Genomic DNA, 12,955 nt, shown 5'->3' with positions numbered 1-12,955 from the left:
ACCTTTACAGACAAGCAAAAGTTAAGAGAATTCAGCACCACCAAACAGCTTTACAACAAATGCTAAAGGAACTTCTCTAGGCAGGAAACACAAGAGAAGGAAAAGACCTACAATAACAAACCAAAAACAATTAAGAAAATGGTAATAGGAACATACATATCAATAATTACCTTAGGGCTTCCCTGGTGGCGCGGTGGTTGAGAATCTGCCTGCCGGTGCAGGGGACACGGGTTCGAGCCCTGGTCTGGGAAGATCCCACGTGCCACGGAGCAACTGGGCCTGTGAGCCACGATTACTGAGCCTGCGCGTCTGGAGCCTGTGCTCCGCAACAAGAGAGGCCGCGATGGTGAGAGGCCCACGCACCGCGATGAAGAGTGGTCCCCACTTGCCGCAACTAGAGAAAGCCCTCGCACAGAAACGAAGACTCAACACAGTCATAAATAAATAAATAAATAAATAAATAAATAAAAGACCGTGAATTTCTTTAAAAAAAAAAATAATAATAATTACCTTAAATGTAAATGGATTAAATGCTCCCACCAAAAGACACAGACTGGCTGAATAGATACAAAAACAAGACCCGTATACATGCTGTCTACAAGAGACCCACTTCACACCTAGGGACACATACACACTGAAGGTGAGGAGATGGAAAAAGATATTCCATGCAAATGGAAATCAAAAGAAAGCTGGAGTAGCTATTCTCACATCAGACAAAACAGACTGTAAAATAAAGACTATTACAAGAGACAAAGAAGGACACTACATAAGGATAAAGGGATCAATACAAGAAGAAGGTATAACAATTGTAAATATTTATGCACCCAACATAGGATCACCTCAATACATAAGGCAAATGCTAACAGCCATAAAAGGGGAAATCGACAGTAACACAATCATAGTAGGGGACTTTACCACCCCATTTTCACCAACAGACAGATTATCCAAAATGAAATAAGGAAACACAAGCTTTAAATGATACATTAAACAAGATGGACTTAATTGATATTTATAGGACATTCCATCCAAAAACAACAGAATACACTTTCTTCTCAAGTGCTCATGGAACATTCTCCAGGAAAGATCATATCTTGGGTCACAAATCAAGCCTTAGTAAATTTAAGAAAATTGAAATCATATCACGTATCTTTTCCGACCACAGTGCTATGAGACTAGATATCAATTACAGGGGAAAATCTGTAAAAAATACAAACACACGGAGGCTAAACAATACACTACTTAATAACCAAGAGATCAATGAAGAAATCAAATGGGAAATCAAAAAATACCTAGAAACAAATGACAATGAAAACATGATGACCCAAAGCCTATGGGATGCAGCAAAAGCAGTTCTAAGAGGGAAGTTTATAGCAATACAATCCCACTTCAAGAAACAAGAAACATCTCAAATAAACAACCTAACCTTACACCTAAAGCAATTAGAGAAAGAAGAACAAAAAAACCCCAAAGTTAGCAGAAGGAAAGAAATCATAAAGATCAGATCAGAAATAAATGAAAAAGAAATGAAGGAAACAATAGCAAAGATTAATAAAACTAAAAGCTGGTTCTTTCAGAAGATAAACAAAATCGATAAACCATTAGCCAGACTCATCAAGAAAAAAAGGCAGAAGACTCAAATCAATAGAATAAGAAATGAAAAAGGAGAAGTAACAACTGACACTGCAGAAATACAAAGGATCATGAGAGATTACTACAAGCAACTATATGCCAATAAAATGGACACCCTGGAAGAAATGGACAAATTGTTAGAAAAGCACAACCTTCTGGGACTGAACCAGGAAGAAATAGAAAATATAAACAGACCAATCATAAGCAGTGAAATTGAAACTGTGATTAAAAATCTTCCAACAAACAAAAGCCCAGGACCAGATGGCTTCACAGGCAAATTCTATCAAACATTTAGAGAAGAGCTAACATCTATCCTTCTCAAACTCTTCCAAAATACAGCAGAGGGAGGAACACTCCCAAACTCATTCTACGAGGCCACCATCACCCTGATACCAAAACCAGACAAAGATGTCACAAAGAAAGAAAATTACAGGCCAATATCACTGATGAACATCGATGCAAAAATCCTCAACAACATAATAGCAAACAGAATCCAACAGCACATTAAAAGAATCATACACCATGATCAAGTGGGGTTTATCCCAGGAATGCAGGGATTCTTCAGTATATGCAAATCAATCAATGTGATAAACCATATTAACAAACTGAAGGAGAAAAACCATATGATCATCTCAATAGATGCAGAAAAAGCTTTTGACAAAATTCAACACCCATTTATGATAAAAACCCTCCAGAAAGTAGGCATAGAGGGAACTTACCTCAACATAATAAAGGCCATATATGACAAACCCACAGCCAACATCGTTCCCAGTGGTGAAAAACTGAAACCATTTCCTCTAAGATCAGGAACAAGACAAGGTTGCCCACTCTCACCACCATTATTCAACATAGTTTTGGAAGTTTTAGCCACAGCAATCAGAGAAGAAAAAGAAATAAAAGGAATCCAAATCAGAAAAGAAGAAGTAAAGCTGTCACTGTTGGCAGATGACATGATACTATACATAGAGAATCCTAAAGATGCTACCAGAAAACTACTAGAGCTAATCAATGAATGTGGTAAAGTAGCAGGACACAAAATTAATGCACAGAAATCTCTTGCATTCCTATACACTAATGATGAAAAATCTGAAAGAGAAATTAAGGAAACACTCCCATTTACCACTGCAACAAAAAGAATAAAATACCTAGGAATAAACCTACCTAAGGAGACAAAAGACCTATATGCAGAAAACTATAAGACACTGATGAAAGAAATTAAAGATGATACAAACAGATGGAGAGATATACCATGTTCTTGGATTGGAAGAACCAACATTGTGAAAATGACTATACTACCCAAAGCAATCTACAGATTCAATGCAATCCCTATCAAACTACCAACGGCATTTTTCTCAGAACTAGAACAAAAAATATCACAATTTGTATGGAAACACAAAAGACCCCAAATAGCAAAAGCAATCTTGAGAAAGAAAAACGGAGCTGGAGGAATCAGGCTCCCTGACTTCAGACTATACTACAAAGCTACAGCAATCAGGACAGTATGGTACTGGCACAAAAACAGAAATATAGATCAATGGAACAGGATAGAAAGCCCAGAGATAAACCCACGCACATATGGTTACCTTATTTTTGATAAAGGAGGCAAGAATATACAGTGGAGAAAAGACAGCCTCTTCAATAAGTGGTGCTGGGAAAACTGGACAGCTATATGTAAAAGAATGAAATTAGAACACCCTCTAACACCATACAAAAAAATAAACTCAAAATGGATTAAAGACCTAAATGTAAGGGCAAACACTATAAAACGCTTAGAGGAAAACCTAGGCAGAACACTCTATGACATAAATCACAGCAAGATCCTTTTTGACCCACCTCCTAGAGAAATGGAAATAAAAACAAAAATAAACAAATGGGACCTAATGAAACTTAAAAGCTTTTGCACAGCAAAGGAAACCATAAACAAGACGAAAAGACAACCCTCAGAATGGGAGAAAATATTTGCAAATGAAGCAACTGACAAAGGATTAACCTCCAAAATTTACAAGCAGCTCATGCAGCTCAATATCAAAAAAACAAACAACCCAATCCAAATATGGGCAGAAGACCTAAATAGACATTTCTCCAAAGAAGATATACAGATTGCCAACAAACACATGAAAGGATGCTCAACATCACTAATCATTAGAGAAATGCAAATCAAAACTACAATGAGGTATCACCTCACACCAATCAGAATGGCCATCATCAAAAAAATATACAAACAACAAATGCTGGAGAGGGTGTGGAGAAAAGGGAACCCTCTTGCACTGTTGGTGGGAATGTAAATTGATATAGCCACTATGGAGAACAGTATGGAGGTTCCTTAAAAAACTAAAAATGGAACTACCATATGACCCAGCAATCCCACTACTGGGCATATACCCTGAGAAAACCATAATTCAAAAAGAGTCATGTACCACAATGTTCACTGCAGCTCTATTTACAATAGCCAGGACATGGAAGCAACAAGTGTCCATCGACAGATGAATGGATAAAGAAGATGTGGCACATATATACAATGGAATATTACTCAGCCATAAAAAGAAACAAAATTGAGTTATTTGTAGTGAGGTGGATGGACCTAGAGATTGTCATACAGAGTGAAGTAAGTCAGAAAGAGAAAAATAAATACTGTATGCTAATATATATGGAATCTAAAAAAGAAAAAGAAAAGGTTATGAAGAACCTAAGGGCAGGACAGGAATAAAGACACAGACGTAGAGAATGGACTTGAGGACACGGGGAGGGGGAAGGGTAAGCTGGGACGAAGTGAGAGAGTGGCATGGACTTATATATACTATCAAATGGAAAACAGATAGCTAGTGGGAAGCAGCCACATAGCACAGGGAGATCAGCTCGGTGCTTTGTGACCACCTAGAGGGGTGGGATTGGGGGGTGGGATAGGGAGGGTGGGAGGGAGATGCAAGAGGGAGGAGATATGGGGATATATGTATCTGTATAGCTGATTCACTTTGTTATAAGCAGAAACTAACACACCGTTGTAAAGCAATTATACTCCAATAAAGATGTTTAAAAAAAAAAAGAAGACGAACAAGGCAGGTAAAGATCTAACTTAGAAAATTATAGCTAAGCTATTGAGGTGTTGTTTCCACAAAGACATCCAAACACTGTCTAGGAAAAAATAATGGTTAACAAGAGGTTAAGCAAAAATGTCTAATGCTACTGTGGGCTGTACATTAAGAAATACTGTTGTTGGAGACAAGAAGAAAAATTCATCCATTCACAGGAGATTATGAGGGCACAAATACTGTATTCACAACAGTAGATCAAATCAATAATCCTCACATTTAATGAATCTCAACCTAAAATTAAAGACTGTCAGGAGAATGAATTACTCCTTAAGGAAAAAGATAATCAGTAACAGCCATACTGTGGAGGGTGAAGCATGAAATTAAGGCATGAAAAGAAGAAATGCTGACTATCAGACATATAGGTTATTTCAGTAATTTGAAAGTTTCGAAAACTATACAGCTTTTTTTTTTTTTTTTTGCTGTGTTGGATCTTTGTTGCTGCACGCGGGCTTGCTCCGTGGCACGTGGGATCTTCCCGGACCAGGGATCAAACCCATGTCCCCTGCGTTGGCAGGCAGATTCTTAACCACTGCGCCACCAGGGAAGCCTCAACTATACAGCTTTGATGTCCCCAGTCCTGTACCCCCAAATCAAAATAAATAAACAAAAAACAAAGCCAAGTCCCAAAACATGTCACATTTATAAGAAGCATTATCTACCCAATAATCCTGAGTATTTGGACCAAATACCTCTTAATAGGTTACTTCTTGGTATATTTCATGTGTATACTATTAATAAGACAACCAATGAACTCTGTAAACTCTACTTCTCCCTCCCAAAAATAGGGTAGTTTTCTTTCTTAGCTATATTATCTTCTATATATATGTTTAATAAGTGGTCAATGGACATCAATCCTACTGCAAAATACTATTGTCAATGACAGCCAGAAACACCATGTGGGGAAATAGCACTAAATTTTATATTATATTTGGTTCCTCATTCCAAGTGTTCTTATCAACAGAAATCACTCCAATATAGTTGGCTAATTTGGGAAATAGGTAACAATTAAGAAATTTTATATCAGTCATATGACAGTTTTAAATTATCTTTGAATCAAACATCAAAAGTTTAACAAAAGGAATTAAAGAAGCCAAAAGTTGTAACATTAATGTATATGTGGAATAACTGTTCTCCATCTCTATCTTCTATATAACATCTAAAAAACCCCCCAATTATTCTTAAAAATAAATTTTTAAAAAATGAAAAATGGTCCCTAAAAACTCAGTAATTATTGCCTTCCTTCTGGTTTTTAGGGATGAAAATTACTATTTCAAAGAAGGAAACCATTATCAAAATCAAGGTGACAAGTGTGCAAGATTTAAAAATCTAACTTTTTTCCAAGGAAACAAAAAATGTTAATTTGGAACCTAAACTGCTCAGAAGCTAAATCAAAACATACTTTCTATAAAATATTTCAAAATGAACTAACAAACCACTCTGGATAATCTAACTCAACTATCTCCTTTAGAGGGAAGAACCTTACAGAATACAATTGTCTTCAGTATAATATCCTGATTAAAAGTAGCAGTAAAAAAAAAAAAAAAAAAAAAGTAGCAGTAGTACATATAATTCAGGAAGTATTTACACTTGGCTCTGGAATACAGTTTTATACTTTGGTGTTTGTGTGTACTTAACAGAGTCTGGTATTCTGGAAATCTAGAATGTTTCAAAGATGCTACCTTAATTTTTTAAAAGCCCCAAGGCTGCCTACATACCAATCTTGCCCTCTGTTCAATTCCTCTTTCTCACCACTTCACACAGGAAATTTCCAGCATCACCTTTCAAAATGCAGTCATGCTAAAGCATAATTGCCTTTTCTAATGGTCTGATTGGCTCATGCTTTCTCTCTAAACACAGTAAAAGTAGTTAAATATTTAAGGGACTAATTTAGACCTTTCCGGATATATCAATTAGGCAGAAAAAAGGAGGGGGGAAGTGAGGATATAGGACCGCTATTCCATGAAATCATTTCCCCCCTGATTCTGATATGACACAGGTAGCATCTTGAATGAAGTAAGAGAGATATAACAGAAAAGAAGGCCTCCATGAGTTTCTTGCCTTTTCCCCCCCTTTATTAACGTAGATAAAATTAACTACAATTAGATTTCTAGCTAAAGAGGGAAAACAAGAGCCTGATAGGACGTACATATAAACTTCCTAAAATTAGTAAGTTTAGATGCACCATATCCAGTCCTATAATAGTTTAAAAATAAAAGAATAAAGAATAGGGGGAGAAGAGAGAAAAAGGAAAAAGAGGAGGATCCTATGATTTCTTATGCTTTAGATTTTTTATTTTTAGCACAAACGCACACTTTAAATGATTCTATGAGGGAGGGTGTAAGGAATAGTCTACGCATAATAAACGAGACCTCTGGGTTCTCACTCCTCCACAGTTGGGTATATTCCTGGTCGAGTCATTTAACTTTGTGTTTCAGGACCTGATAAAACAGGGGTGATACAAATACCACCTGTTTGAAGGCAGAAAGCTAGGCAAGATGACCTCAAGTTCCCTTCTAACTTTTAAGATTTAGGATGTAAATACCAACTTGGTATGATTTTTTAAAAGTCAAGATGTGATCCTGGTCCCAAGATACTCATGACGGTCATTTGGTTTTGTTAAGAGAATAACGTTGATCACTTACAAGCATACGTTTCTAACTTTGACTGATCATCTCACAAATGCATGCTTCTGAACAAGGTGAAAATCTAAAGAAGAGATCTTGAAGGGTTCACAATAGTCACCACCATTCCTGGAAACACTTAAAACTCATGTTCTACTAATATTAAGTCAGTAGCACCACAGTTCTATATGAAAGTCTGCTTTTACTTTCAGCAATACAACATGTTGTTTACTTAAGCAAAAGAGTAAACTTATTTATTACTCATGTAAAAACAAAACAAAAAGAAACAAGAAAACTCAATTTATTTCTTCAAGATTAAAGCTCTAAAGGCTATCCCTGACCCTCAACAGTTCCATGGAAGATCCAATTGTGCATCATTTGATGAAAAGCATTCTTGAAGATTGATCTGCCAGATATAGACTCTGAATGAGAATTTTAACTCCTCTAAGACAACCATGTACTGATTATCAACCTCCAATCCTTTGAATAGCATTTAAAGAAGTCTACTTCTAACATTCTGGATCCCCTAAGTACTAATTTCTGTATTAACATTGAACTATTTTTGATCCAAGAGGGTAAAATACAAATATTCCCTGGACCTGCTGTACACAAACTATAATAAACAAATAATTTTAAAGTAGACTTAAGAGTTCAAAAGTGACAAACTCCAAAAGTGATACCTATTCTAAGTCTATCAAAATGTATATATAAACTAGTTTTGAGCACTGGCACACACAATAACATCCTTTATGAGGTAAAGGATGAAATCCAGATATTCTACTTTGGATTCTTGGAACAAACGTTAACTGTTCCAGATGGGCCCCTATAAATCATTTAACCCTTTACATTTTCCAAAAGTTAAAATCTCATAGTTTGGTCTGAAAAGAAACAGCACTTCAAACAGACTTTTTAACAAAGATTAATTTTCATGTGAGAAACAAAATGTTTAAACTGCAAAATGATTAACTTTGTAATGTTAACTGAAAAAACTGTATCCAATACCACTTAACAACCATTTCTCTTGCCCACATAGTTCCTCTGACTAATCCTAGAATGCCTTTCCATCCTGTTTTTCAGCCTATGGCTTCCCCTCTGTGTATAAAGTTATTTTTCTTTGTAAAGGTCCCATGATTTCTAAGTCTATGTTTTATATCATGTTTACTTTTACTATAAAGGCTGCTGGGGAGAAAAGTACCCGCCATCTCCTCAAAAACATGAAGAAGAGTGGAGGGCTGAGATCGGCCTGAGGACTTCAAAAGGTTTTGCTTGCCTTTGTTCTGGCTACACTTTCTCCTATTATACTACTCTGTCCTGTGGGTTAAAGTTCCCCTGCGCTTCTGGCTAAAATGTGGGTACTACAGCCAAAAACACTTGCAAGCATCAATCCCTGACTTGGCGGCTCTTGCTAAGTGGCAAGCATCTAATGCCACCCTCACCTGATGCTTGGCCGTCTCCATACCCTCCAGAACTGTCGTCTTGAAGTCCTCCTGCTTGCCCTGTGGAAGGAAAGAGGAGAACTCAGGGACCTTACTCCATAAATTGAGATAATATCTGGACATAAAGGCCTAATAGTTGGCGACTCACGAATTCACCACCAACTAGTAAACGCATATTCAGAGAGCTCCTTCTTCTGGAATCAAGGCCCAGGGAATCACATTATAGTCTTCCAAATTCTGGTCAGGAAACTTCAACTTTACATGCTGATTCTTGTTGAAAGGTAGGAGAACAAAGTATGTAGTATTTCTAATTGCTAAATCCTTGCTGTCAGTCTTAATAGTCAAGGTTGGATGGGGGAAAAGGGATTCCAAATGTCTTTTACTACTTGTTGGTAGGCTGAGAGTGGGTGTGACATGGGCTCTAGGATCTGGAGTTGCAACAATTCAGCATCCGCTCAATGTCTCTTAAACTTTACCTTTCTATCTAAAAGGAATATATATAAGACAACAAGCAAAAGACATAATTTTAATGAAAAATTCTCCCCTTGACTTCAAAGAAGGGATGATAACTAAGAGATTCAGTTCCAAAAGAAGTTTCATTCACTATACATACTAGACAGTGCCAGACCTGAACATGCCAGTGCTTCCTCAGTAACACTTTAATTAAACCACCATAAAACACCTCACAGTCATATGCCAAGTACTGTAGATAGACATAACACAAGGGGGAAGGCTGGAGCAGGCAAGATGGTGGGGGAGCTTCTACCTCAAGCTTCACAATAAGCCTGCTAAGAAATTTTCCTCATTGATTAATGTACAGAAATAACTTTAAGAAAAGTATCACAGCTTGCAAGTTCAACCTGAGAAAGTTAGGATAGATCATCTTCCAGACTCTTCCAAAAATCAATCACCAAGACAGATGCAATGATCCTCTTAAGCCTCTCACCTCCTGATATACTATGGGAAAACTACAGTGTGATCTTTGGAAGATATGAAACACCATCCCCCAAAGATCTAAAACTGGACACTCTTCATTAAACAGTTTATTCTAAAAGAATCTCAACTAGAAAGCAGATTGATTATTCCACCATTTGAGTTAAAAGGCAGCAGGAAAGTAAAACTAACATAGCCCCCTTACTGTAAGAATGATCCCTGGTCTGTGAGACTTAAAATGACATTTTCATCTTTAAGTATATGAAGGTATTCATACATAAATGATTTCTGACAATATTATAATGTGTTGCTAGATGGTATATGGTCTGCTGAAAGTAGAATAGAATCCCATCCTAAAATTATTTCACATTGCTCTTGTATAAACGGTACTTTAGGTTCTAGAAGGTTACGCTTCTCAGACAAGGTACAAGGTATATGATTTGTTGTTTACAGCCTTTGGAAAGGGCATATAATTATGAAGAGATAACTCCAATTATGAAATCCAATCTGTAAACTTATCTTGAAAATGCAGGCTGTATATTTAAAATTTTACTTTTGAAGTTTAAATTAAAAAATGTTCATTCTTAATAACTTATGGATTTATTCATTTAAAAGTCTTTCAGAGTTAAAAAGTTTCAGAGTTAAAAATTGTTGTCATTATTTTCTTTGGTTCCAAATAGAACCAAACTAGACCAGAAGATTAAGCTATTATTTTAGAAGGGGGGAAAGGGGCTGAAAACAATGAAAGAGTTTCCAAGAAGAACATTTAGGCATTAGGAATAATATAGCTCTTCTTTCTCAAATTATGTTTCTGGCTTCTTTAAGAAAGAATGAAAACAACCATCTCTTCTAATGATGGCATCTCACCACTTCTTAATAAGTAAAAAACAAAACCAAAAAACACTTTCAAGTTTGCCATTAAGACTGAATTATTTTACCCTTTCTATCATTTTCCTTCTTCTCCCACTACATGTCATACAATATGCTATTTACTGTACTTATTTTTTTTTCCTGTCAATGTTTTTTCTTAATAGAAATATGGATTTCTTACCCCTGATTTATGTGCTCAAAAGGTCAACAGGCTGCTCTTTTACAACAAGGTAAGGCAGTCTTTTTTGCTGTCTGCTTTTGAAAAGAGGTACTAACAAAATTCTTAGAAAGACACTGTCCTTTGATGAAAATACGCAGGAGAAACATGGAAAATATTCAATACTCTGGAAAGATTTTTAAAAGGTATCTCTCATAGCAACAGAAAGTCAAAAAAGAAATGAAACTCTAAAATACTACTTAAGCAGAGAAACAGGAGAAAACCAAGCAGAAGATGATATAAACGTGAAAGAAATGATGGAAAACAAAAAGTGCTTACAATTAAGTAAATGAACAATATATTTGTCTCTTGAATTGATGAATATTTATAACCTGCTTGAAAGTAAAGTTGCTATTTTCTCTCTAATCGCAATATACTCATGAGTATTTTGAGGGTGCCTACTTCTCCAAAGACAGCGGAAAACAGCACCATTTTTATTAGTGGTATTCTAGACCAATTCTTCCTCTTTTTTTTTTTGCTTTACCAGCTCTCAGATTCTTTATTTTGCCAGCATGCTATAATGTTTAAAGCACAGAATCATGCAATACAATTGGCGTAAGAAAGTCTTATAATTACATATTAATTTCCTTTATTCTTTAACAGAATACTCATTTTATTAAGAACAGCACACATACAAATGTTTGCAGCTAACTTTCCATCCAGGTAGTGTCTCTGATTAAAACATATAAAATGCCATATTCATTTGCTCTTCGGGTCTTTCGGGCCTAGAACTCTGCTTCTGACAGTGGCACAAAGACATGGAACAGCAGGCAAATGTGGTTGTTATCTTCCATGAGCTCAAATTCAAAACAGAAGATGAAAATATACACAAGCAACTTTTTATTATCACCTTGATTTTGGCACTACTGAGTGAGCAGACTTCCTTTTGTTTTCACACACCCCCGCCGACAACACACACACAAAATCCTCAACTTTTAAGTAGAGACCCTAATACAGTTTATTTGTGCATATCTTCTCCAAGTTGAAAATAAAATCTTTTCGGTTTATCTTACATAGCAGCCTTTCAGTTGTCCTCTAATAAATCTTCTACAGATCTGTTAAGTTATTCTTGAAGAACAGTTAGGTATTTTAGTTATAGTCACACTACTGAATTGTTTTTTCATCTTGATTCAAACTCTCAAGAGACCACTCTTTCAGCATCTTAAGAGGAAGTCTATTACATTCAAATACTTTTATCTGGCAGGCATAGAGGTGAGAATCATTGGTGTGTTGTTCCCAGGAACATACGGAACAACATATTCATCACATTTTGACTATTTAGTTTCTTGGAATCACATTAACTGATAACTTTGTAAACATTTTGAGGAATTACCAAATCTTCTAGGAAGCAATGCTCTTTAGACAGAAAATCAATTCATCAAAATTTATTTAATCAAAAATTTACCAAATTTACAGAATGAAAATAACTGCCAAGGATTGACTTCAATCGAACCTAACACACTAGCAAAGGAAAAAAACATATCAAAAGTTAAAACCATCTTTGAACACACAAGTTTGCACTATATTAACACACTAGTTGAGTTTCTTACTTAATCATCTCACAAATTTAATGTTTACTGAACACCCATCCAAACTGCCAAGCACAAAATCAAAAGTAGAAAAGGCTAAGTCCCTATTTTCAAAGGGCTTATAATCTAATTGGGGAAAGATGAAAAATATCCAGAAAGAAACTTTTTTTTTTTTTTTTTTTAAAGGAAACAAGAAACACACACTTGGGGGAAATCAGGGAAGCTTTTCCGAACAAATCCAGAAATTTGGATAGACTGGGGTGGGGGGTGCGGGGGACGGTGAAACCACAGCATGGTTCAGAACATTTACAAAAGCAAGGAGAAAAACCACAGACATGGTATGTACGAAGAATCGCACACAGCACCCTGCTTAATGAAGGAGATGATCTCAAAGAGCAGTGGGAGACACAAAGGATAAGCAAAAATGGGCCACTTTCAGGGCCAAAATTTAAACTTGATCTTAATAGTAATGCAGGAGAATAGTATTTTTACCAGGAAAGCAACAAAACAAGTTATATTTTAATCAGTTTGTACTAGATGGATTAGAGGAGAAAGGTGATGTAGATAAAGGAGATCCAGTCGAAAGACTACTGAAATAATTTAGATGTGAAGTGAAATCCAGCAGAAT

The 12,955-nt window shown here is 36.0% G+C and overlaps 1 protein-coding gene across 2 annotated transcripts in view; it reads right to left on the bottom strand.

The window, feature by feature from the left end:
* Positions 1 to 12,955, bottom strand: part of KDM1A (lysine demethylase 1A) — a 63,882-nt gene that overhangs the window by 33,249 nt on the left and 17,678 nt on the right. Inside the window, exon 3 of one of the 2 annotated variants that reach the window (XM_057532805.1) lies at positions 8,779 to 8,838. The exons of the other annotated variant lie outside the window; for it this stretch is intronic. Within the exon in view, the coding sequence (XP_057388788.1) occupies positions 8,779 to 8,838 (60 nt within the window). The remainder of the gene's footprint in view (positions 1 to 8,778; positions 8,839 to 12,955) is intronic. 2 annotated transcript variants of the gene reach the window in all.

This window comes from Balaenoptera acutorostrata, chromosome 1 (genome assembly GCF_949987535.1).
Source record: "Balaenoptera acutorostrata chromosome 1, mBalAcu1.1, whole genome shotgun sequence".
Lineage (NCBI taxonomy): Eukaryota > Metazoa > Chordata > Mammalia > Artiodactyla > Balaenopteridae > Balaenoptera > Balaenoptera acutorostrata.
The sequence above is the reverse complement of the archived record's forward strand: the minus strand, read 5'-3'. Positions and strand labels throughout refer to the sequence as shown.